General features: G+C 51.1%; 2 protein-coding genes across 2 annotated transcripts; one reads left to right on the top strand and one right to left on the bottom strand.

Moving 5' to 3' along the window:
- Positions 1 to 10,870: 10,870 nt before the first annotated feature.
- Positions 10,871 to 11,815, bottom strand: LOC134368653 (olfactory receptor 10Q1-like). The gene has a single exon (XM_063085070.1). The coding sequence runs from the start codon at positions 11,813 to 11,815 to the stop codon at positions 10,871 to 10,873; it is 945 nt and encodes a 314-aa protein (XP_062941140.1).
- Positions 11,816 to 16,858: 5,043 nt separating this feature from the next.
- LOC134368652 (olfactory receptor 13H1-like) lies at positions 16,859 to 25,925 on the top strand. Its single transcript, XM_063085069.1, has 3 exons — positions 16,859 to 16,972; positions 23,119 to 24,090; positions 25,743 to 25,925. Exons 1-3 carry the CDS (start codon positions 16,859 to 16,861, stop codon positions 25,923 to 25,925), a joined length of 1,269 nt encoding a protein of 422 aa, XP_062941139.1.
- The last annotated feature ends 485 nt before the right edge of the window (positions 25,926 to 26,410 follow it).

Raw genomic sequence — 26,410 nt, 5'->3', positions numbered from 1 at the left:
ATGTTCTCTCCCTCTGTAAGTCCAATGCACTACCGTGGTCTTTCTTTCCTTCCTTCTTTCTCTCTTAGCTCCCACATATGGGTGAGCACATGCGGTATTTATCCCTCTGTGCTTTGCTTGTTTCACTCACCATAAGTTTCTCCAGGTTCATCCATGTTGTTGAAAATGGGAGTATTTCATTCGTTTTAATGGCAGATTGGTGCTCCATGGTTTATATATACCACAGTTTCCTTATGCAGACATCCATCAATACAGCACAAAATCCAGAAATAAGAATAAAAAATAGATCACCTAAATATATTTTAAATTTTTTAAATGCTATATAGAAAAGGACCATGAACAAAGATAAAATGAAACAATGAAGATAGCAAGTATTATCAGATTATGACAAATATTTCATATCTTTAACATATAAAGAGCACTCACCAATCAGTAAGCAAAATATGACTATCCCAATAAGGAAAAAGAAAGAGGATATGAATGGACGGTTTTCAGAAGAGGAGATACCACTGGACAAAGGTCAGATGAATTGCTGTTCATATATATTTGAAATCAAAAAGGAAGTGAAACATCATTGAGATATGATGTAGGTTAGTGTATGAGTCTGTTTCTGTGGCTTAGAACAAAATACCTGGAACTGGATAATTTATAAAGAAAAATGAAATGTATTGCTTGCAGTATCTGAGGCTGGGAAATTCAAAGTCCATCTGCTGGTGGCGACAGTGACCCAGGGGTGTCACATGGCAAGATAGTGGAAGCAGAGGGAGCAGAGAAAGACAGACTCTTCTCTTCTTAGAAAGCCCTCAGAAGGACATCCGTGACCACCATTTTTAATCCAATCACCTCTTCAAGGCTCCACCTTTCAATTCCCATGAAAGGATTTCCCACCCTCTTAACACTCACAGTGGGGGCCAAGTTTCTAAGACATAGAATTTGGGGAACACAATTCAAGCTTCAATGAGTTTTGGGGGACATAATTCAATCCACTACAGTTAGCATATGTGAAAAGATTTAAAAGATTGGAAATGTTCTGTCCGGGGTTGTGGGCTGAATTGTGCCCTGACTCCCCAATTCATATGAAGCGCTAACTGCCAATGTGACAGTATTTGGAGATAGGTCCTTTAAGGAGGTAATGAAGTTTAAATGAGATCATATGGATATGGCCCTGATGCTACAGGACTAGAGCCCCCACGAGAAGAGGAAGATACACCAGAGAGCTCACTGTCTCCACGAACACTCAGAGGAAAGGCCTTGTATGGACACCGCTAGACGGCAGTCACCTGCAACCCAAGGAGAGAGGCCTCACTGGAAAACAACCCTTCTAGCACCTTGGTCTTGGATTTCCACTCCCAGAACTGTGAAAAAATAAGTTTATGTTGTTTAAACCACCTAGTTAATGTGATTTTGTCATGGCACGTTGGTACTAGTACATGGTATGGCTGACTAATACAGTGTGGGATATAAGAAAATGGACACTTTCATGCTCAATTACTTGGAGATAAATTGGTGCAACACTTTGGGAGGGCACTTTGGTAATATGTGTGAAATACTTTAACAGGGCTTGCTCTTTGACCCAATAGTTCCCCTTCTACTCATCTACTCTACATAGTGCACTGGAGCACTGTCTGCAAAAAACTAGTCCTGATCCCCCTCGTCTTTGTCTCTTTCCTCCAGCTACCCTCTTGCCCTCCCTCCTCTCCTTCTATGCTTCTTGCCCACCAAAACCTCCTTTGCTTCCTTTTCCACAAAGTATAGCCTGCTGGTTTTCCAGCAAGGAGCCTTAGCAAGAAAACATACCTGTTTCTCTGTTGAAGAAAAGGACAGCCAAGTTCTCAGATCACTGTAGTGGTTTAAGAAATAAAACTGTGGTTCCTCAATTCAATAGTACCCAGCATTTTTCTTTTGCCCATGAATAAGGAAAACAGAAACAATCAAAAATAGCCACACTGGTTTAAGCCAAAAGGAAAATTTCTGGGTGTGTAACTGGATGGTTCAAGGGCAGTGGTTGGCTTCAGGCACAGGTGGATGCAGGATTTGGATCTGAGATCTGCCATCCTGCTTTAGCTTCTCCTGTGTCTAATGGACACCTGCCCCCAGTAGCACCCAAAGTGTCACTGACTTCGATGGGATCCCCACAGCCAGAGGAAGGCAGTGCTCTCTTTGGCCAAGCCTGAGCCTCGTGCCCACCCCTGGAATCATGATGAAGTCACCTCCACCAGAATCACAGCTGCCGAAGCAAAAGGATGGTGGTGGGGAGAGTTTTATTGGAAGAAATAAGGATGGCAGTACCAGGAGAAGAGGAACTGATGCTGGGTGACAAGACCAACAGATGACTTCTACAGCGCCACAGTCACTTCAGCAAAGTCAAAACCATTTCCAATGTTTTATTAGTAACAAGTGTAGGGAGCATTATTCCTTAACTTAATAGAACAGACTATTTTTTCCCAAAGTAATAATATTTATTGCAAAAGAGATATGTGCTTGATGAAAATATTTAAACAGCACGTACGTGTGTTACGGGAATGGTCTGTTTCCATCTGTAATGCTGTTCTCCAGTCATGAGCATTTTTGACAGTGAAGGTGGCTCATTCCAAGTAATTTTTGTGCATATCCACACACGTTCCCATGGCGGGAGGTTACTGCAGAAACAGGAACATATCATGCCCCATTTGCAGAGATCTGTGACTTGTGTTCATCTCTTTCTGTATTAGTGCCCAATCTTAGTACCTTGCTCTTTCTCTCACTGCTGCATAATATTCCACCAGGATGGCCATCCTGGGATTTATGAAACATCTCCCCTGTTGATGCACACTTACATTCTAACAGTTTTTAGGTGGTGGTGTAAATAACATCCTGGTTTATTCTGCCTCATTTGCATACGCAAGAGTTTCTCTGTGATAAACTTTCAAAGGTGGGTCAACATGTATGTACATCTTTAATTTAATAGAATTGTCAAATAAGTTTCAGAGAGATTTTACTAACAGTTCAACTGACAAAGTATAAAAGTCCTTTTTCCATGTATAGGCTTGCCAACATTGAAGACTGTCAATGAATGAAATTAATCTTACACTGAAATCAGCTCTGGGCTGACCGACAAAATCCTGAAAGCAAGAATTAAAAGAATCAAACAGCTTCCAAGTCACTCAATATCGTCCATATCAAAGCTCAAGGTATGTCTAGGAACAGACATATCCAGCACCCCAGGTAAAATGCACAATGTCTGGCATCTAATCTAAAATTACCAGGCATGCAAAGAAGCAAGAAATTGCAACCTATTATGAGGGAAATCAATCGATAAAAGGTATTGATTGGAAAGGAAGAAGTCAAAGTGCCTTTACTGATAGACAACTCTATTGTCTATGTAGAAAATCCAACCAAATCTATGAGAGAGCTACTAGGACTAATTCGTGAGTTTAGGAAGGTTGCAGGATAGAAAACGTTTAGAAGGAGGTGATCTCTCACTCCAAACACTTAACCGATTGTCCCGGCACTTTCCCTCCCATATCTGGAACAAGGCCGGTAAGCCAAAAAGTCCTACTGCAGAAACAGTCTGCTGTGATGCACTTAGTATACAAATGCAATGTTTTCACACTAAGGAAATGCTCTACAATGTTGAAAGTAGTTAATGCTGAATGACAGCACCCAATCAATTCTTTTCTTCCATTTCCTAAATTGTCTTTAATTACCTTGTACTACTCGAATATCTGAATCCCACAACATCCTTTGCAATCCAGCACAATGACAAGAACCAAGACACCGAATAGTAGCTCAGATTTATTTTTTGCATTAACAACAAAACAAGTGGACCTTGAGGCCCAGAAGCAAGTACAAGAAACAAATTAGGCCCCCACAGCAAAGTGGCAAATACTGCAGAAATCACTGCCCTAGGGAAGCATGCATTGCCTAAAACGGGACTCGAGGTTAGGCTTAGATCCCTCTTTCTTGGCGAGGCTTAAAGAAAAGTGGAGGCACAACAGGCCAGAAGAGTCGCACCAGCATGGATAGTTGGTCAAGACAGGCGATGACGGAAATGTGGAGTTGGCTGGGATCTTCAGCAGTCAGTCGTCTAACATGGAGAGGAGAAAATCAAGTCAGAGGGGAGGAGGGGCGCCTCCCTTCCCGCACAGCAGCACACCCAGAGCAGCGCAGCCCTTCCTGAAACTTAAGCCCTGTCTTGCTTTCAGCTCTCCTTGGGCTGAGACCGGCCCTGGCCACTTGCTGCCACCAGCTCCCCGGCCCGTATGAGAACTCACACAGTGAGGACCTTGCCATTCACACTGATCTCCTTCTGCACTGGCAGTCGGCGTTGAGCATGTGGGGTCAGGAACAGGCTGGCGAGCTCCGCGTTCTCAGGCGATGGGAAGGGCACGCTGAGGGTGCTGGTGGGGTCTGGTTAAGGCAACATCCACAAGACCCACTTTACCGGTACTTCAGCCCTCCTGTCCTCCCCGAGGCCCGCCTCTGTTGCCCACCTCCCCCTGCCTATCCGGGGCACAGGGGCTCCTCAATAGGATACAACTGGACTTGTCGGTTATCTGGGCCTCCAGCCACGGGCGCAGCATCTCTGCCGGGCCCTGGTGACCACTCCATCTGAGGAACGCCACTGACTACAGCACCTACCTCTCCTGTGACGCCAGGGCCTTCACGATCGCCAGTGCCACAGTGGTAGTCAGGGTCTTCAGGATCCCCAGGATCCCCAGGTTGCCAGTCACCTGATCCGCCTGGTGCACCAGGCTCGCCTGCCCCACGTGGCCCACCAAGGTCTCCTGGCCTGACCTGAGCGTCTGCACCCCTTACTCTGACCGCTGCACCTGCCTCTGCCTCCAGGGCACCTGCACCTTCGTTCACCACCAGCATGGCTCCTCCGCCATCAGGCTCAGACTCCATCTTGAACGCTGCCACCAGAAACTGTGCCACCTACCGCTTCCGTACCGAGCTCTGCCCCTTAGCTCACAATGCAACTCGGAATGCCCAGAGCACCTGCGCAGACACTCCCTGGTGAAGCCTCCTGCAGTGTGATTGGTTCCCACCACGAGGACCCTAGAGCCCAGGAAGGCTTTCTAGCCAATGGGCTCTCCCTCACAATTTCCACCCTTAGAACTCGTCATAGCCCTAGTGCGCCTGCGGAGACAGGAACGCAGGTCTGGTCCCGACAGGTGCGAGGCGGGAGCTGTGGTGAGCCCTGGGCACCCTTAGGCTGCCTAGCCACGAGCCCGTGACTCCACCCAAGTGCACTTGCACAGAGAGACCCCCGCACGGCCAGCTCCCTCCAAGCTCACCCTGCCTCGACTCTCAAGGCCATATGGACCACGAAAACCCTGGGGATCCAGGTCGGCCCAGCCATTAGCGTGTGGCGCACTGTGGGCTCCTTTGCAGACAGGCCCTGCTGCCTGCACTTGGAGACCGCTGGTGTGGCCCCGTGGTGACTGGTTCCCACCAAGTCTATCCCGCCCCAAGTGTGCCCGTGGGCCTGGAAGGCTGTGCCCTGCCATCCTGGCCAATGCCACACGCGACCAGCTTGCTGACCAGCAGAGCCCTGTCATCAGGTTCTTGGAGGAACCCAGGCACCTCTGGGCCAAGCGTATGCTGTCCCGTCCCTCTGGTCTCTGCACATGGCTCAGCCCTGGGGACAGGAGGTCAGGAGTGTGGAGCCATCACTCCCGGGCCCTACATGTCCTCAGGGAGCACCCAGGCCAGCCCCTAGGTTTGCTACGGCAACATTTGTCCCAGCTGCCCATTGCGTCCACTTGGTGGGGGGCCTGGGGCCGACTGGCATCCCCGCCACCTCCCGCCGGTCAGATCCTCGCCAGCTCCAGGCACACTGCAGTGCCCCCAGGCCTGGTCCAGGTGGGCAGAAGGCTGTGGGACCGAGGAGCCACCCCTCCCCCTGTCGGGGCAGGTCCCAGTCGCCTGGCCCGCTGCTGGCAGGGCCCTCAGGTGCTCTCCCTCCCCTTGGAGCAAAGTCTTGGGGCTTTCTGGCAGGCAGGAGGTGCCAAGGGCCCTGCACTGGGAGGTGACCCTGTGTCTGGTGGGTGCTGGTCTACTTCTGTGTCTGGAAGGGGCGCACATCAACAGGAGAGGTACAGCTGGAGGCCGGCAGGGATGGGGGCTGCATTGCCCTGGGAGGCATGTCTGTTCCCACACTCCTACCCACGGGGCTGTGGGGCGAGAGGCTGCAGGGTTCTGTCCCGGGGCTCTGGGGCTCTCACCTGGCCTGCTCAGGCTTGCCCACACCCTGCTCCCTGGGCTGGGCACAACCCAGGGAAGGAACCCCAGGCATGGCTCCCACCTCCAAGCTTAAGGACGATGCACTTTCTGCATGGCCCGTCTTCTGTGTAGCAGCTTTAACCCATGTACGTCTATGTCACGTCAAATCCCGAGACAGCCGAGTGGCCCCTAGAAAGGCTTCCCCACACCGTGACATAGGCTGGAGGGGTGGGGCTGGGTGAGGACGGCGGGCCTGTGGGGACGATCTTACTGTGCTAAGGAGAAGGCACTCACCTAACACATGCGCAATAACGCACAAGTTAAAACGGTAGGAGGAAGTTTAAATGAGCTTTATTGATCTTGGGATGGTGAAAATCTTCTAAGCCTACTAGGAATGAATAATAATCAACAAGAACATTTATTGGGTGAGTACTTGTAGTCACTGTCCTAAGCACAAGACAGGAATTAGCTCACTTATCCAGAAACACATCACGTTTAGTTTTGGTCGTCTAAAGATAGCCACCAAAGTGTTGAGACAACGGGTGATTTTTACTGTTTTTTCCAAACTTGCCCATATTTTCTTTCTTTCTTTTTACAGTGAACATGTATTACATTTGTAAGAAGAAAAAAATTCTTAACACAGTTTTTCCTCAATTGTTGCTGAGAAAAACTTGTAGTTAGTTCCCAAGAGAACCACTTTGTTGAAGTTTTAATTATCCTGTTCAATTCATGGGAGACCGTATTTTTCCTCGCAAGGTTCTTCTAATTGGCACCTTTTCCTGATGCAATGAGGAGGACTGTGCTATGATGAAGTCCGCGAAGTCACTGAGCCTCGGGGCCAACGCTCCACAGCTTCCCTGTCTGCAGCTTTGACTTGCTTCCAGGAAACACCCCTTTCTAAATTCTCCACACAGTGCTCGTTCTGCCTTGACAGTGGTTCCTCCAGAGGGCACGTGACAGTTTCCTTCATCAGCATGTCCTAAATATTACACAATGGGTTTTTTCTTCTGCCCTTTCCATGCACTCACGTATAAACACAAGTGCGCGCGAACACAAAAACTACGCACATAGACGGGGCTGCTCAGCAAATAACCCCAGAGCACCAGTCCCGGCAAGCGCTCTGGCAGTCAAAGCCTTTGTGTTTCTGAATCAGAGAGGACTTGCTGGGAATGTATTAAATACATTTTAGGACCCATTAGGCATAGTCTTTGATGATGAAGCCTCACAGGTGACAGGGCCAAGGTGTATACATTCGAGGAAGTTGATTGCTAAGTAAGACATGCTCAACATCTTTCTTGAATTCCTGGGCTTCAGATCACTACAGCCACATGAACTTGGATGCTCTGTAGTCACCTGACACCCAACCAGCTCTCAACCGATCTCTCTCCCCCACTCTCCAAGTGTTTTCCTCTCCTTTGTTCTCTGTCTTGGTGACAGGCATTTCCACAGGCCCCCTGCTTTCATCTCACCTTCCACCAATCGATTCCCTTCGATATGTCTTGTCCATGCTCCCTAGGCCACCCTAGGCCAGGCTGGCATCATCTCTCACCCGTCTGACAAGAACAGCCTCTCCCTGGTCTGTACAGATTCCTGGGCCCCTTCCCTAGAGATTGGGCCTGAGTGAGGCCCTCTGTCTTTCAGTAGGGGGATCGGGACGGCATAGGCCGGCCTAATATGGACCGGGGAAGAGCCCAGCCCTACCTACCAGGGCTGGTGGGACTGCCCTTGTGTCACCGCATGCAGGTCACGGAGGGCCACCGGCCTCCAGAGGGCTCCTGTGCTGGACCCCGGACTCTCGGGGTGGGGGCCTGGTGGGAAGCCCTAGTTGGCCTTTCGACCTTGGTCTTCTCTGAACACCCCGTCCTACCCTCCCCGCTGCCACTTGGGGACAGTGAATGGCAGTCACGCGGGGCCAGGACTTACCTGTCTGGGAATGGAGAGGCTGCCCTGCTCTGAGCAGCTCAGCTGATCCTCAAGGCACTGCCCGCTGACCAGGCAGGGCGCCTGCCATTGACGGCCCTCCAGATGGTGTCCATGCCCTTCTCACGGCCTTGGCATGATCTGCGCCCCACCCATGACTGGGAAGTGACCTTCCTCCCTCCCTTGGGTCCCCTGTGCTGCCAGACACCCACCCACTGCCTGGGAGTGGCCTGACCCGGTGTCTGTGCTTCCCCAAAGGCCGCATGTGCGTGCGTGCATGTGTGCGTGTGTGTGCATGTGTGTGTGCTTGTGCCCGTGCCCACGCGATAGGGGATATAGGAGATGGCCTTCTAAGGAGGGGGCTGCCTGGGCAAGGGGGACCAATCAGTAGTCTTTAATCTTTAAAATATTTTATTGTGGAAATTACGTATCTACACAACAGTAAGAATAATATTGAAAAACAAAGGTACCCTTCATCCAGATTCAACAGCTGTCAGCATTTTGCTAGTTTATTTTGAAAGTAGGGGAGGATTTACGGATGTCAGCAGTGGGAGGTAATGTTTCTCAAGGTGGAAGAAGAAGAGGCACCCGCCTAAGCTTGCTCCAATAAATGGGTGCTAACTGCAAGCTACAAGGGCTTGGTGTCCCCCTTGCCGCCGACCGGGTTGCAGCATTGTCCAGCCCTGTGGGCAAGTGCAGCATGACGGGGGAGGGCAACGTGGAAGGGCTCGGTGCTGCCCTGAACTTCGGCCAATCCCCACTGCCACTAGTTTGGCACCTGCGTGCTTGGCTCTGGGCCATGTGTCACTCTGCATGAATCATCCCATGCAACCCTCCCCACAATCCCAGCATGTGTGGGACAGTATTGCCCCAGGTGATAGCACCTGGGCCTATGTTTGGGCATAGCATTGATAGCACTGGGCTGTCTCCAGGAATTTGCTGGTCTGTCTCCCACACTGGTTTGTGAGCTCCCGGGTGGAGCGTGTCATGGATTCTTTTCCATAGCTGTCCTCTTCTTTCAGTGACTTGCCGTGGCCTTGTCAGTGACCAGAGAGCAGGCAGGGCTGGGCACTAGGATAAAGGGCCCACATGGTTCCTACCCTCCAAGATTGGCCGCTCCTATCTAGGAGCGCCCCTCTGGTGGCTCCGAGGGCGGGGTCCTCGCCGAGGCACAATGAGGGACGTGCTAGGAGCAGTGAACTGAGGGGAGCGGGCAAGCCTGGAAGTAGCTAACGCTTACGTTTTTGTTTTTGTTTTTTATGCCTCATTTAGGAATGCTTTTTGGGTTCACATCATAAGGAAATGTGTCATTGATTGAACACGAAGTCCAGAGGGAGGTGGTCTTGGTGTCGGTTTAGTTGCTCAGTGGAGGGTCTGTCGGGGCCCTCGGCTCCCTCCTTCTTGACCCTTTCAATAGTGTGTGGGTGCTCCTAGGTTTGGTGCTGGGGATGATTCAGCCCTTCCTAGGAATGACTAGCAAGTAAGCATTGTTTTAGTGCCTAATGGCCCGGGCTAATTTGTGAGCTTCTTGAAGGCAGGGACCTTGTCTTAAGCTTTTCTGGGCTAAGCCCAGTGTCTGGTACACACGAGGCCCTCATTCATTCATTCACACGTTCATTCAAGAAATATTTCCTGCTAAGTGCTATGGTGGAGTGGACCACAGGGCTCCCTGGCAATTATCCAGCCTGTGGGGTGGGAGTGGGGTGAGCAAACACTTTCTTGAGATCACTACACCCGACCTTCGTCCCCGAATCACAGAGGTCTCGGCCCAGGAGGATATTGAAAGTTTTCAGTGCATCAGCAGCTGGGATCCAAAGGTATCTCTGTGCCAGAGCCAATGGGGGTTCACAGTTCAGGTCAGTTACCATTTGTTGAGCACCTGTTATGTGCCAGGTGCTGGGGTGACAGAGAGTCATGACAGTTCTTGCCTTTAAGGAGGCTCCAGGCCAGTTGGGGGTAGTGGATGAAGCGCACGCACATGGAGCCGTGGAGGAGGGGCACCTCCCCGCCTGGCGTGTCCGCGAAGGGCCGTCCGCACGGACTTCGGGAGCAAGTGGCCTGTAAGCGGGATTCAAAGGACGGGGAGGCGTGAGCTGGCCCGGAAGCTTAGGAACGGGGCAGATCCTGAAACGCCTCAGTGAGGATGGTGAGCGTGTGCAGGGTGCAGTGTGGTGTGGGCAGGTCACAGGCCCTTCAGTGCTGCCGCTGCTAACGCTAATGCTACCACTTCGGTGTGCACAGTTGCATCTCGGCTGACCTCCAGGTCACTTTCTCGCGATGCAGGAATTCCGTGTTGGGGCCGGCTCAGCCTTTGCATCCAAACTTTACCTAGTTTGGATCTGGGAGCTCCTTGTATTTCTGTCCCTGCTGGTGTTTTGGCCAGAGAGGTGGCTGGCTTCACGTTTTGTTCGGGTCATGTCACGTCCTTCTGCCTGTCCACATGGCTGACAGTACTCCAGGTGGTCTTGGAATTGCCCCTGAGGGGTTGGACACTGCAGAACTGCCCTGTCTCAGAAAACCTCAGGATTCTTCCCTTCTGTCTGACCACAGAAAAGGGGGCAGTGAGTTCTGGTGTGCTGAGAACCATGGCCAAGCACTCAAGGGGAGGACGGGCCGCAGGGTGCATGATCTGAGGACTGACGGGGCTCTTGAAGGGGGCCGGGATAGTCCTGGTGGCCGCACCTTGCCTTCCCCGTCACCTAGAGCCAGGGTCACCTGGGGCCGAGGTCACCTGGTGCAGGGGTCACCTGCTGCTGCTCTTCAGTCTCAGGAGGCTCCTGAGGGCTCCCTTGACTTCCTTGTTCCTCAGGCTGTAGATCACAGGGTAGAGCATGGGGGTGATGTTGGTGTAGATCAAGGACACGATTTTGTCCTGTCCCAGGGTGTAGCATGACTTGGGGCGAATGTAGATGAATATCGCACAGCCATAGTGCAGGAGAGAGACTAGCAGGTGTCCAGCACAGGTGGAGAAGTCTTTGCTCCTGCCCTCAGCAGAGTGGATGCTGAGGACGGCGCTAATAATGAATCCGTAGGACAGCAGGATGAGCACGGACGGGAGCATCAGGACGAGCGTGCAGACGAGGAAGACTGCCATCTCGTTGGCTCGCGTGTCTGCGCAGGCCAGGAAAAGCACCGCAGGGATGTTGCAGAAGAAATGGTCGACCTCACGGGACTGGCAGAAGGGCCAGAGGAATATTAGCATGGTGAGGGTGAGTGAGAGGGCAAAGCCACCGGCACATGCCAGAGACAGCATGTGCAGGCACAGGGCCCTGGTGATGATGAGTGTGTAGCGCAGCGGGTGGCAGACGGCCACGAAGCGGTCATAGGCCATGGCTGCCAGGAGGAAACACTCTGCCCCACCCAGGGGGACGAAGAGGTGCATCTGCAGGGCACAGCCCAGGAAGGGCATCCGCTGGTTCCCGGACAGGAAGTTGACCAGCATGTTGGGGACAATGAACAGTACATAGCCAGTTTCAATGGTGGACAGGTTTCGAAGGAAGAAATACATGGGGGTCTGGAGACAGGAGTCCGTGAGGGTGACGAGCACAATAGTCATGTGCCCCGCTAGGGTGACAAGATGCAGGATTAGAAAGAGTCCAAAAAGGGGGATTTGCAGCTGGGCCAGGTCTCCAAAGCCCAAGATGATAAACTCAGAGCCTAGGGTGTGGTTTTTCCAGCACGTGTCCATCCTGTGTTCTCTGCCGCAGGACTGCTGGCTGGAAAGGACAGCTTTCTAGCAATTGTCCAAGTCACAGGAAACCCTGGAGCCCTTTCCATGCACGGACGGGAGCGCACCCGGCTCACCAGGCCCTGCCAGCTCCTTCCCCAGGCTCAGCCCTCACCTCCATCCGATTAGCCTCCTGAATTCCGCCCTCTGTTCACTGAGAACAAAGAACGGCTGGTGAGATGCTGCTTTAGTTCCCCGGCTGTGCTCTTACAGAAACGAACCAAGACGAGCGAGTTGTAAACGTGCAGTTGATTTTCACAGGCCCTGAAGACAACCCTCCTGCCAGAGCCGTCCTGCGCTTGCAGCGTTGTCTGCGGTGGGGGTCTGGAGTTTGATGGAGACGGGGTCTGCAGGATCACTGCTGCTCTAGGGAATTCCTGCAGGGCGTGAGCTCTGGCCAGTTCATCTCAGGCACTTGCAACGTTGCTACCTGCAGCCGAGGGCTGTGAAGCGGGTGCTGGAGAGGAAGGGGGCAGATCCGGCACGAGCTGCTGCCCCTCCTGTGCCTGCACGCCTCAGCTGCAGGGAGGCCCGGCCTTTGTGCCACCCCTTTCCAGACCCCTCCCCTGACGCCCTAGGTGGGCTAGCCATTTTCCAGTGTCCCCACAGCTCCCTGGGCTTCAGCAGTCATATTATGCACCACCGAGGCTGTAATTCTTGGCTTATTCTCCGTGTCCCCCAACAGCCTATGAGCTCCACGGGGACGAAAAGCGTCTGCCCTCAGCCCCTTCCACAGTGGCTGGCGCAGTTAGAGGACGCATGAGGGCTCGTGGCTCATTTGTGCATCCTCTGCAGCCAGCAGTGTGCGGGCCTCGAGTGAGCAAAGCAGGGGGCACAGGGGTGGGCGGCTCACAGGGTCGGCGCGAACGGGACAGTTAGGACAGTCAGGACAGTCGGGGAGGACGTTTTCTCAGGGCCGCGGGGTCGAGCGCCGGCCGTCCACGCCGTCGGCTGGTCAGCTTCCCAGACTCCGGGGGACGCGTTGCTTCTTCCTTCCCTCGGCAGCACCCGAGTTACAAGGAGCAACCCTGCGATGAGCCTCCAGGTTCTTCCCGTGCATCCCTCCATCACAGCAGTGGAGACGAGGAGAAAGTTTCTAAAGATCCTGCAGATGAAGCAAATCAATAGTCAACAGGCGTTCACGGCCCTGTGGAAGCCCAGTTGCCCCTTAAAGGGGCTCGCTGCTTAGCGACCTGCCAATTCTATGGGGACCACTGAGGCTCAAAGCGCGTTCGGTGAAACCAGAAAACCCAGTCTGAAGACAGCTCTGGTTGCAAGTTGCACTAAGTGTCACGTACCTAACAGACACCGGGAGTCTTTGAGCTGAGCAGGTCCCTAGGGGCGACGTGCCCACTCCTCACGTCAGAGCAGATGGTCACAAAGTCTTCTTCCCTGGGTGGCCCGTGCCCTGCTCCTGTCCCCACCCCTGGCCTCTCCCCAGAAATCACAGTAAGCCCCTGCCTGAAGCCCCCTGTCCTGACGGAGCCCAAACCCGGGCTTTCCCCTCTGCCATCTCCCCCACCTTTGGTCATGTGAGCCACGGCTGGCAGGACTGGCAGAGAGCAGGGTGGCCAGTTTCCCTTCAGACAGAGGCCACACAGCTGGCGCTCAACCCCTCCCGTGACCCAGCCCATCTTCCCACCCTCCGTGCTCAGCCTTCCCACGAGCCCCTTGTGCTCTCCCTTGAAAATTCTGTCTGTGGGTGAGAACGTGCTTGCTGGGCTCGTGTTTGTCTTCCTCGGACACTTGCACTCTGTCCCCCCATGAGAATGCTGCAGAAATGTGGGGATCGCTTTGTTTATTTGGTCCTTAAACCTTGAAAATACAGAAAACACGGAAGCAAGAGTAGAAGTCACACACGATCCAAACACTTCAAAAGTGACAGTCGGAGTGAAAGTTTCTGCTCCCTCAGTCCTTCTCTGCACTCCCCGGAGAACCATTCATAGCAGTGAGGGGCGTTTGCTCCCCACTTTGTCCTGTGCATAGAAACTCAGATTCACGCGCTCACATACACACACATGCGCTCACACACAGGCGCTCACACACATGCACACATGCACACACATGGACACGTGCACACACAGGCACAAGCGTGCACACACATGGACACGTGCACACACATGGGCATGCACGCACGCACACACGCACACACATGGACAAACACTCACAGACATGGACACGTGCACATTCATGGACACACACTCACACACAGGCACACGCACGCACACATGGAGACGTGGACACACATGGACATGCACTCACACACATGGACACGCACTCACACACAGGCACACACGTGCACACACATGGACATGCACTCACACACACACACATGCTCACACAGGCACATGCGTGCACACACATGGACACGTGCACACACATGGACATGCACTCACACACATGGACACGCACTCGCACACATGGACACACACTCACACACAGGCACACGCACACACCCACAAGGACATGCACTCACACACGCACACACGCTCACACACATGCATACGTGTGCTCACACTCACACATGTATGAGGTTCTTCAAAAAGTCTGTGGAAAAGTAGAATTAAAATACAATGCAAACCTTTCCACGAACTTTCTGAGGTACACTCTTGCCCGCTCACGCATATACGCATGCTCAGACACATACACACAGAAAGAAACATAAATAAAATGTGACCAAAATGCACTGTCATGTAATCAGTCTTTTATGACTTCGATGCTGAAGTGGCTTCCTGTGTTTCCTTCTTACGTTCCATGGTACAAAGCACATCCTGGGGTACAGCACAGAGCAGCTGCCAGGCTGTGGAGACTGCCAGCGTGTTCTTCCCTGCTCGTTTCTTATGTCCCTGAGCACCCATGGAGAAGAGGCCCAGGGTTACCTGGAAGGGGCAGATCCAGTAGCTGAAGGAGAAATGCAGGCAGCAGCCCTGTGGGAGATTGTTCTGGTACCGTCTGCTGTTGATGAGAACCCAAGAGCGATGAACAGCCCATCCTCAGGGCAGCAGGGGCAGGGCCACGGGGCCTGGACCTGGCAGCACCACTTCCCAGGACCCAGATGGTGTCTTTCCAGCCTGTTTGGACCACAGGGAGCAGCCCTCGGAAGTATAGCTGATGGTTGTTAGGAAGGGAGTGTCCTTAGAGGAGTTGCCACGGCCTGTGACTTGCGTTAAGTAGCAGTGAAGGCAGGACTGAGAAAGTCCTAGGAGAGGTCAGGAAGGAGGCCGTACTGGGATCCCTGCACTGAGGGGCGTGCCTTCCCCAGGTCACACAGCTGGACCCAAATCCCAATCCCGATGACTTGTGTTTCGTTCGCAAACCTTGGATACAGTTTAGGTCCTGACAATGTTATTTCAGTCAGATCTGCTAAATCTGCAGTCCCCATTGTAGAATTCATTACCATTACGTGAATCAGCCTCAGGCTGATTTGAGAGGCAGATAACATACAGGTTTGGCTGGGGTCGAATCCAGGGACCAGTCCTTGCTAGAGAGAAGCTCAAAGTGGGCAATGGAGCCTGAGATTGGGGCATTGGAACCGACACCCGCCCACACCCCCCACTGAGATTCCCTGGTTCTTTGTAACAACTAGGAGGCTCTCAGGGCCTCCCTTGTTAATATGCAAAATCAGAGTCATCGAAGTGGCTTCCTTCTCTGAGTGACCTGGGGAATAAGAGCTATGGAACCTTGAGAATGCTGCTCCTCAGCTGACCTAACCTCCTGTCTCATGCCTACGTCTCCCCAAGGCCAGCATATCCACACCCTGACAACTCCTGATCTAGGTGTAGCCCAGTGTCCACCCTGTACCACGGTCCACATCTCGGTAGAGTAGGGCCACAGTTGCTTCCGTGCAGACCAGTAAGCTCCGTCGTCCCATGCATTCCTATATTCATGTGTCACCTGCATTCATAAAGCTGCCTCACCTACCAGTTGCAGACGCCAGGTCCTATTGTTCAGAAAAGCCTCCCAGATGCCCTTGCCCTTTCTAGGAATACCAGCGCCAAGGTCAAAGCCATTGCCACATCCTGGAAGTTACATTCTTTTTCTTTTCTTTTTCCTTTTTTAAAGAAAGAAAGGCAAAGAGAGAGAAAAAAGACAGGCAGGAAGACACACAGAAACAAAGAAAGAAAAAAGACAATGAAGAAAAACAGAAAAGGAAAGAACGATGGATAGATACACAGAAATGGAAGGGAGGAAGGAAGGAAGGAAGGAAGGAAGGAAGGAAGGAAGGAAGGAAGGAAGGAAGGAAGGAAGGAAGGAAGGAAGGAAAGGAAGAAAGGAAGGAAGGAACGAAAGGAAGGAAGGAGGAAGGAAGGATTGAAGGAAGGAAGGAAGGAATGAAAGAAGGAAGGAAAGGAAGGAGGGAAAGGAAGGAAAGAAGGAAGGAAGGAAGGAGGGAAAGGAAGGAAGGAAGGAAGGAAGGAAGGAAGGAAGGAAGGAAGGAAGGAAGGAAGGAAGGAAGGAAGGAAGGAAGGAAGGAAGGAAGGAAAGGAAAGGAAATAAAGAGAGAAAGAGAGAGACTGAGACAGAAAGAAGATCCTGCTGAAAGCGAGACCGGCTGCCATATGACAAGTGACCGTCCCTTGCAGGGCCAGCACAGTGCTGGGTGATGGGCTCTAGGCGGTGGCAGGGACAAGGCCCACACCCCAAAGCAGAAAACAGGACCCCAGACAACTCTGCTGGAGCTTAGGATCACTCGCAATCTCCTCTGAATCATTCCAGCCGTTTCTGCCTCTGCCTCCGCCACCAGAGGGGCTGCCGACACCAGGGTGGGCGTGTGGCAGTTTTCTAGCCGCTCCACTTTTCTCTTCCTCTTTCCTGCCCTCTGGCCCCCTCTGCTCTTGGCCACAGTTTCGAAAACAGAAGCTCTTCTGTTGGAACGGAGAGAGCAGCCATGGTGACTGCGGGGCTCTCTCAGCAGTGACAGCTCGGGGACCGCCACTCTCAAAATTATCCCGGTTTTCTGCATCTGGCTCCAGTTGGATACCAGTTAGATCCCAGTTAGAGACCATGGACTCTGATAGGATTGGGGGCAACACAGAACCGAGTTCTGGGAACATCATGGTGCTGGGCCTGGACGTTGGCTTGTCTCCTAAGTTCGGTGGCTGTAGGGCCGGCGTGGATGTTTGTGTGCATCCTATTAACTATCTGGACTCTTTGAAAGGGAAAGTCCTGATTGGGGCCTCAGGACTTCTTTGGTTTCTTAGCTGGCACTTCTGCCCCACGGTGAACTCTGCCCCACCCCCTTCACCACATTGCCCGTGGGGAGGAGGCCACAGACACCCCCGTACCTGGACACTGAGCTCTGCTCAGTGGAACCGTCTCATGTGTTGGGTGAAAACGTGACGAAGCAATCTGGTTGGCCGTTCTTTTCTCACTTGAGTTCAGTAATTACAGGTTCTCTGTGTGTTGAAAAGGGTAGCTACAGACTGGCAGGTTAATTTCATTTTCTAGTATTTGGGGTGACCACAAAGAATTGCAAAGTCAGAATTGCCTGAAGGTAGGTACGTGTCAGAGTTTTAGGCTCACCAGGCAGGTGCCCCCTTGCTTTCTTCCCTTAGGTGCTGAGACTCCAGGGAAAGAGCTGGGCACTGCCATGGACTGGCTCTCTGAGGGAAAATGTGCCAGCTAGAGGTCAGGGGGCACTGCTGCCACCCCAAGACAGAAAAAGAACCTCTCTGCTGCCATCATCTTGGGCTCTTCACAGTTAACCAGATCTCTCAGTTGGCAAAGTTGACCCCAGACAGTCTAAACTTTTTCTGTCTCTCTTCATCCCGCCTGGAAGATTGGAGCACAGAGTGTCTGATGGAGCCCTCTTAACTCCCAGTACAGGTAGACACGGAGCTTCTTCTGTAAGATGAGCAAGCAGATCTACCATTAGGGTTCTATTGGTCAAAAGTAGCAGAAACCGGACGGAATAACCACAAAAATTCCTTGAACTATTTAAGTCAAGTGCACACTTACGACAGCGGGGACGGGAGAGGGGTGGAGAGAAACGGGTAAAGGGGCATGAAAATCAAGTACAATGTATTTTGAGAAGTAAAATAACAAAAACCCCAAAGTAGCAGAAACCAATTCCAAGTAGCCCAGGAAACCATGGGAACTTGTTATATGAGTACCAGGTTGGGGGTAGGGGATGGGGGTGGGGGTGGGGTAGTTGTCTCCCAGAAACTCAGATAGGAGCAAAGTGGAACCAGAGACTCAGACACCATCAGGACTGCCCCCTTCCCTGTCTTTCATCCCTGTGGATGTGCTTTGCTCTTCCTTTGCTCTGAAGACGTTTCATCTGCACCTTCTGTTGCAAGGGCTGCAAAGATGGCCAACAGCTTCCAGTCCAGGTGTGGGGTAACTTGAAAATCCTCCTGTAATACAACATTCCCGGGACTCTCTCTGTGTCTCAAATATCCACTAAGAGACAGCCAGAAGGGCCTTCTGAATGTGGTCTCCATGCAGTGCTTGCCAAGGAGACAAATGGGAGGAGATGCTGGCAAATGGATGTCAGCCAGTCCACGTGAAGTACATGACATCCATCTCAAGATGCAGTAGTCAATGGAGACCCCGGTCTGTCTAGCTCCTTTCTGCGCCTTCCCCCTGTGGTGTGGTCTGAGTGGTAAAAGCTGCCTCAGTGTCACCATGCCCTTATCCCCAGTCACAACCCAGGCCACTAAATGGAAAAACAACAAAGGAATGACACGGCATGGAAAACCAGCCTGAGAATAAGGAAATGACCTACCCGAAGTTGACCTGCAAACATATAACGTCATCCTTCCACTCAGTCTCAGTCTTTCTGCACATCCTCTTCAGCCTATGAGCTCTCTGTTGTAGAATGAGCATTTATTGAGTGGTGACAGATGGGCCCCTAGAGCCTGGCAAGGTGCCTGGCACTCCATAGATGCTAAATAAATATTCATTGAATGAATGAATAAAGAAGGCAAAAGGTGCTCATATGGCCTTGGGGGTGAAGGACGGTGTCTCCCAGACGTGAGCATTTATGTCCAGGAAAGGATTTCCCAACGGGACAGACACTGAGTAGGGGTTTGGGAGAGAAGCCAACTTTTGCTAACATGGCTTCAGGTTCCCTGAGGCTTGGGCTGTTCCACAGTCAGGACTTGCTGTCTCTGCAGCCCACAGGGTGAGATAACAGGAAGCCTCTCAATTGAGATGCAGAAATCGCTGTTTAGCATGTCTGCCTGTCTTTTCCTTTCCTTCAGTACTTTCTCCTCTGGCCAGAGCAGATTCTCTGGACATCTGGATCTTTCCTCCCGTCCCATTTGTGAGCTCGGTGTGCACATTTTGTTTTTTTGTTTTTTAATCTGAAAAACTTTTATTGATTATGCATATTCATGTGGCACAGAGCTGACCGTCAGCAGCTGTGCCCACGATGCGGCGAGCAGATCAGTGCTATTAGCGTGCCCACCACCTGCAACTGCAATTACTCCCCCGGAGTGCACACTTTAAAGTGCAGCAAACTTGCCCTCCAAAGATGCTGCTCCAATGCACACCATCATCAACAGCACGGCAGTGCTTCTAGCCTCACATCCTGCGCTCAGAAATGGTTTCAGCACTCCGGAAGATGAAAATATCCACCCGTGTGTCTTTCTAGGTGTTTTAGTGTTTCGTTTGTCTACGTTTACTCTTTGATCCCCTGAGACTGATTTTGGTGAAAAGAGTAAGGTGGGGATCCACTTTCGTGTGGTGCATGTTTTCATGATAGCCAGTTGTCCACAACACCATTTATTGAATGTTGTCTTTATCAAATTTAACAAATGTTAAATTTCTCCCTTATCAGACACTAAATTTCAATATGAATTTAAAAAATCTACTTCTGGATTCTTAATTCTGTTTCATTGATCAGCCTTCCTATTTCTTCTTCAACACTAAAATTTTCGTGATCACGTTAGCTATTATTTAATTGATATTTCCCAGGACTTATTTCACTGAATTACATCCAACGTCCATGGGAAACATGGTGGGACTGCACTTAAGGGGAGACGAAGAAGCCCTACTGGCCTAGACTGATAACCCCCAGGAAGTGCTGATACAGGACCACCGTGCTCTGATCCTCATGTCCTGGGACCCACAGGGTGAGCCCGCACTCACGGGAGTAGGGGAGTGTTGGGGTTTTTCCCGCATGGACGCCTGCACTTACAGACTAGTTATACGTATATTCTCTCAGTTCCTCCTCCAAACCATGAAGTGAGGTAGCTGCTATTATTCGCTCCATGTCGAAGAGAAAACAAATCTAAAGCTGAGAGAGGTTAAGTGTCATAGCTCACCCAAAATTACACAGCCAGGAAAGGGTGGAGTTGAGCTTAGACCTCTGGAGATCTGTCTGGCTCCAGGTCAAGTTCATCCTCGGTCAAGTCTCGCCCTCAGTTTTCCTTCTAAGCAGCTAAATTCTAATTCTAAGCGTTGTAAACAGACTTAGTTCTAAAGCTGAATTCTTAATGTCTGCTTCAGATATGTGTCTTCGTTCTCCTATTAGTCTGTGCACTCCTGCTGACCTTTGCCTCCCTGGCAGCAGCCAGCACAGAGCCTGGTATAGAAAAGGCAGAAGCCCGTGCGTTGGGCTGTGGGGCGGTAGCATGAACTTACTTGCTGTAATTCTCCGGCTCAAGGAGTAAGTGTGTTTGCTCCATGTTTACAAGTGTGGCTGCCCACAGAGGCCACTCACAGCCTCAGTGATATATATGGTTGGTGCACACCTCTAATTGTTTCCCCTGAGGCTCTCTTGCCAAGATCCTTCTGGATTTCCTCAGTCTCTGTCGGCTTCATAAGGCCCGCAGAGCTAACCCCCAAGGCAGCTCTCCCCTACTCAACCCAAACGCAGACTGGAAAGTCGGAATTACTTTCCGGAGCCACCTTGCAAGCCACATGACTCTTCCTAGAGTGTGAGTCTAGCTGGAGTCGTTCCGGGTAGAGCTGACCCTTGTGCGTCCCTAGCAAGAGGACTGGGCTTGTATATTACCCATCCTGGCTTCACTGCATCCCGGAGTCATGGGCAATGGGGTAACAGTGCAGGGCTATCAGATAACCCAGATTCAGGCGGCTTTCTTGGCAAAGCTCAGGCCTCTGCAATCTTTGGCAATCTTGTGCTTCCGGAGATGCCCTCTGCACCTATCCCTGGTGGATCTCAGAAACTGGGGATCAAGTAGCTAGGAAACGTCGGTATTTATGGAAAAGGAGTAAAATTTAGCCTCCACTCCTGGGAAAGAAGAAATCCTCATCTCTGCCCACGTGTTCACTTTCCACTCTACGGCCTGCTTTTCAGAAGCAGAAGCCAATTGCTGTTCAGCCCCCAGTCTCTGAAGAAGGCATCAGGAAATAATTCATGGGTTGTTGCTGTGCACAGTTCTTAGGTCCTTAATGCTGTTTTAATCTCTTCTATCGAGCTCCTCACCTCCCTAGTGCTGGGCCCGCGGGCCTCTGAGTGAGGGCAAGGCCTCGCCGAGCTGAGACGGCAGCTCTCTCCTCCACGAGGGAGACGGCATGTGAGCACTGCAGGCAAGGGAAGACTTCGTGGCCGTCCAAAGGGTCCCTGAAGTCGGGCAAACACGTCAGCGTCTGACAAGAGTTACAAACATCTCACCGCGTTTGTCCCAAAGCCGACTTAACCTTGGGGAAACAGAGCTTGGCTCAGAGTCTCAGCAGGAAGGGGCTCTGGTCTGATTCTGTCCAGCACCGTCACTGAGTGTTTGGGCTCCTTCCGTGAAGGGGGCCTGGCTGCAGAGCTGGAAGAAGCTTGGCTGGTTTGAGTCAGCTGCTCCACCCATCTCACAGGTGCGATTTGCTGACAATCCCGCCTTCCACCCTCTGGGCTGGAGGTGGGGCTGGGATATCATTTTTGGAAATGCATGTCACTCATGGAAGTCTCGGTGAAGAGCACGCGGAGACCTTTCTCTTGCAGGTGGTGTTGACAGTGCCTCAGTGGCGCGGGGTAGTTTTGCGTGCAAAGAGGCAGCGTAGGCCACTTTCCTCTGACCTCCAGGTGGAGTCTGCAGAAGAGCAAGGTCAGTCCACTTACTCAACCACATGTGCATGACATTGGAGTTGGCCCTGACGGCAGCAAGAAGTGACCACCTTCCCAAATGACGAACCCGTTCTGTGCTGTAGCACACTCAGCAGCCTTTGCACCAGGAACTGGCTGTGGAGCAAGCCCTACCAGAGGCTCGTGAAAATCTGTGTTTGCTCTTCACACCCAGGTATGCACACTACTGAGGGTAAATGAGCCTTTCCAGGGAATATTCAGGAAGGGGTGGTTTTAAATTATGAATATTTACAGGAAAACAGAGATCACATCTTTCCAAGTATTGAAACGGATGAAAATCTTTAGATGCCAGTTTGAAAATGTGTGTGTGTGTGTGTGTGTGTGTGTGTGTGTGTGTGTGTGTGTGTGTGTTTGTGTGTGTGTGTGTGTTTGAATAGTTTTATGAAATTCTTTAGGAGGGACCCTGCAATTATTAAGCATCTGAAAAGCTGTCTGTGTTACATCTCTCATTCCTCCTTTAGGATGAAAGCTGAAAACCAGCAGGAAATGATCAAGTTGTTCTCGAACCAGTGGTTCTCAAACTTTAGATGCATTACAGACGCCTGCAGAGCTTGTTAAAACAGATCTGTGGGCCCCACTCCCAGAGTTCCTCACTCCGCAGGTCTGGGGTGGGGCCTGAGAATCTGTATCTCTCACAAGTCCTAGAGGATGCTGACTTTCCAACCTTCCCTTTCTCCTTTCTTCTCTGCCTTGAGGAGTGACGAGCTGCTGGTTGAAGAGGTGGGAGGAAAGCGTTGTGGATCTTTTGGTCTCAGCCCCAGTGTGGGAAGGGACTTAGGACCTTGAGTGTTGATTTTGAGTACAAGCCAATATTGTCCTGAGGACCTTTCCCTGTGCCGCTACACTGTCATTCTCCTGCTCCTGAATGAAGAGGCAGCCGGTTTCTTCTCGTGGTCAAGCCTCATTTAGTTTGGAGCAGGAGCTCATGGGAGGCTTGCTGGCCAGAAGGCTGAGTGGGTCCTTTGTTCTCTCTTCCTCCAATACTGTGTTCACACAATCCAGGGGTCCCGGTCATTTTTCCTGGAGGACTGCTTTTTTATTTTCCCCGCAGAGGATGCAGACACGGGTGTGGGTCACTGAAGCTGCTGGCAGGTTAGGGGCTGAAAACTTCAGAGGTGAGCTTGTGTCAAGGGCTGCTGTGCTTTAAGCAACCTGATAGTATACTCGGTGAATTCCTTGCTGGCAAAGAGCTGATTCGTCTGCCTTCTCTCCCCACCTGTAGCTGTGGATAGACGAAATGAATTACCAGGAAATTGGAAACCACACCAAAGTGACCGAATTCGTTCTCGTGGGACTGTCCAACCACCCCACATCCCAGAGTGTTCTTTTCTGGGCACTAATGTTTCTCTACGTACTAACTTTGGCAGGAAACAGCATGATCGTTTTCCTGGTGGGAGTCAGTTCTCAGCTTCACACCCCAATGTATTTCTTCCTTGGTAACTCGTCTTTACTGGATCTCCTGTTCTCCACCAGTGCTTTACCCCTGATCATGGCGCACTCCCTGCAGAACTCTCCCACCATCTCCTACAGCTCCTGTTTTGCCCAGCTTGCCATCCGAGCCTTCTTGGCACTGGCTGAGTGTTTCCTTCTGGCCATTATGGCTTACGACCGATTCGTGGCTATCTCAAATCCACTCAGGTACAACTTGGTCATGTCTTCTCGAGTATGCACTTTAATGGCTTTGGTTGTGTGGGTGACAGCCTTCCTGCTCACTGTCGTGCCCATTCTGCTCTTCCCCATCAGTTTCTGTGGGCATAATGCAGTCAATCACTTCTCCTGTGAAGTCCAAGCCATCTTCAAATTGCTCTGTTCTAACACCATTTCCCTAGAGGTTATGATGATGGTATGTGCTGTCATTTCAATGCCAGTACCTTTAACTTTCATCCTTATCTCTTACCTTTGTATCCTCAGGGCTGTCTTAAGAATCCATCCAACTGAGGCTAGGCTTAAGGCCTTTTCCACATGTGGTTCTCACCTGGTCGTGGTCACCATCTACTTTGGGACACTAATATATATTTCTATGAGACCACAGGCCAAAAAGTCCCAAGATGGGGACAAAATTGTCTCTATATTTTATGCAGCAGTGACACCAATGCTAAATCCCCTCATCTACACCCTGAGAAATAAGGATGTAAAAGCTGCTCTCAGGAGAGTATCTTGTGGGGCCAAGTCCTCATGCTTCAAGCACACGACAGTGTGCTGGGTGATAGGACAGCACAAATGATTTAGCTGCCCTGGCAACTTCTCATCTGTGAGTGGGAGTCCAGAAATGGGAAAGGACTTTCAAAGCATCTGAGAAATGGAAGCAATCACACAAGGACCAGCATTTGATGACATTAAAATATAAAACTGCTATATGTCACGTGCATCTTAAATAAAAATAAGATGCAAGCTATCACAAGGAGCAAAGGTTGCAACACACATAAAAAGAAAATAATCAATCATCTGTGTATACAAAACCTCTTGCAAAGCGTTCAGACAGAAGATAAATACAAGAAGAAAACGGCCAAGGGGCACAAACACACAATTCAGTAAGAGGAAATAATCATTCACACTTATGCAACAACCAAATATCACTTTTCACTGATTAACACAAATGAAAACCATTTATAGTATATAGTGTTGGTGAGGATCTGGGAAAATACCATTGGGTTCATGGAAATTGCTACAGCTTCTGGGGGAGGCAGTTTCAGTGGCTGTAAAAACCAAGCATTTGGGTGACCCATTTGTTTGGGAAGGTGGCCCTCAGCTAGCAGCAGGCCTGGCCTCTGAGTTTGCTGCTCCGAGAGGCCTGGGGTGGATCTGCAAGCCCGCTGGCTCTGAAAATGTCTAACCCTGAGCAAGATGTCAATATCCACTTTTTGCAGACTCCCACAGACGGTACCCTTGAGGTACTTGCCCCTGTACCCTTCACAGCACTGGGAGCGCCTTCGGGAGAAGGGTGGTTCCTCCCCAACGTGACTCCTCCACTTCCACCCTCTTTATGAGGAAGTCGTAGAATGGGCTCCTTTGAAATGGCACCTTTTGGAAATCCCTGTAGGGACGTGGTTGGTCCTGAATGGGGGTGGTCCTCACTATTTAGAATGGGAGGTATTTTGAGGACCTCTTTTCATAGCTGTGGACTTTCGTCATCAATTCCAGGAAAATGGGAAAGACCCGCTTTGACATCTCACGTCACCATGCCACCTCAATGCATGCACGGCACATAAATGTGCAAGAATTCTTGCTCAAGCACTCTTTGGACGTGTGAGAATTTTGAATAAAAGCCCTAAGTGTTTAGCAGGAGAGCAATGTTTAAGTGAATCACCGTACACCCATAGCATAGAACATCATGGCGCTAGGATGGCCCTACTCCACGGAGGCCTACTCCATTCCTCTGGGACCAGAAGGTCACCTGGCTACTGAACATGTTCTTTTTGTGATGGTGGAAGACATGCAAGAGGAGTGATCGTGATGCCTCTTAAGGCCTAGGATCAAATGAGCACATTGTCGCTCTTGTCCCCATTCCGTGAGCGAGCGGTAGCCACGCGGTCAAGCTCAGTATCAGTGGGGTAGGGGAATGTAACCTGTCCCTAGAAGGAAGAGCTTCAGACTCATGCAGCTAAGGCCGTGTCTGAAGGGGAGGATCAGGAATGGGGAATATACTGCAACGACCCCAGAGTGCCAGGCGGTGCGTGGGTGCAGGCAACGAAGCTGGAAATTTTACGTGTGGCCGATGCGTGTGTTGGAGGAAGAAAACTCCAGGCATGTAGCCGACCCTGCCACTGTGGGATGTGCGCGTAGCTGGTGGCTCTGGGTAGCAGTGGCCTCCACCTGTGAGCCCCCGGTGAGCGTGGGTCCTTTCAGTTGTGTCCTGGGTGGCTCGGCGGTGAATACCCACTCATGGCTCGCACGTCTGCTGCTCAAGGCTTCCGAACGTTTGATTTGCAAGCGTTTTCAGGTAGGCCACACGTAGTAGAGCTGGAAGCTGCTTGTGTCTGGGTCATCACGGACCGCGGGGGTGACGGTTGTGGAGAGAACAAGCACTGAGGGGAGTGAGGCAGCGCAGTAGATTGGGGGTCCTGAGTCTCCAGCAGCGCCGACCTCTCATTTTCTCCAGCCGTGCACCACAGTTGATGGACAACAGTGCAGAAAACAGGTGGTCGGGTTCACAGTGGGGTGGGAACTTGTGACTGAAGGCCTAGGGGCACAGCAACCGCGTTCCCAGGGCCTACAAATGTGTCTCGAGGAGGACAAAGGACAGGGGGAATGAGAGTAATGAGGTGCAATAACTAACATATCAGGGGCTATGGGGGATGGGCAGAAACCAGTATGTTTTCCATTTTGCTTTGAAAACTTCTGGGAAAACATGGACAGAAGGTAAAAATCATCTCATAATCATGTTCTTTTATTTTATTTAAAATCTTTTCTTTTTGATTTTATATTTTTATTATATTTTATTAAAATTATTTAACTGACGAATAAATTTGTATATATTCAAGGTGTACAATGAGGTGATTTAAGTACACATTGTT

This window comes from Cynocephalus volans, chromosome X, assembly GCF_027409185.1.
Source record: "Cynocephalus volans isolate mCynVol1 chromosome X, mCynVol1.pri, whole genome shotgun sequence".
Lineage (NCBI taxonomy): Eukaryota > Metazoa > Chordata > Mammalia > Dermoptera > Cynocephalidae > Cynocephalus > Cynocephalus volans.
This window is presented reverse-complemented; position numbering and strand designations above follow the sequence as displayed.

What these genes read in the sequence shown, in the direction of transcription:
- LOC134368652 (XM_063085069.1), top strand. Translation starts at nt 16,859, where the DNA reads ATGGACTCTGATAGGATTGGGGGCAACACAGAACCGAGTTCTGGGAAC. An exon ending in GCTGTAGGGCCGGCGTGGAT is followed by an intron (nt 16,973 to 23,118) that starts GTTTGTGTGCAT and finishes CCCCACCTGTAG; the next exon opens with CTGTGGATAGACGAAATGAA. An exon ending in CATGCTTCAAGCACACGACA is followed by an intron (nt 24,091 to 25,742) that starts GTGTGCTGGGTG and finishes GGGTCCTTTCAG; the next exon opens with TTGTGTCCTGGGTGGCTCGG.
- LOC134368653 (XM_063085070.1), bottom strand. Translation starts at nt 11,815, where the DNA reads ATGGACACGTGCTGGAAAAACCACACCCTAGGCTCTGAGTTTATCATC.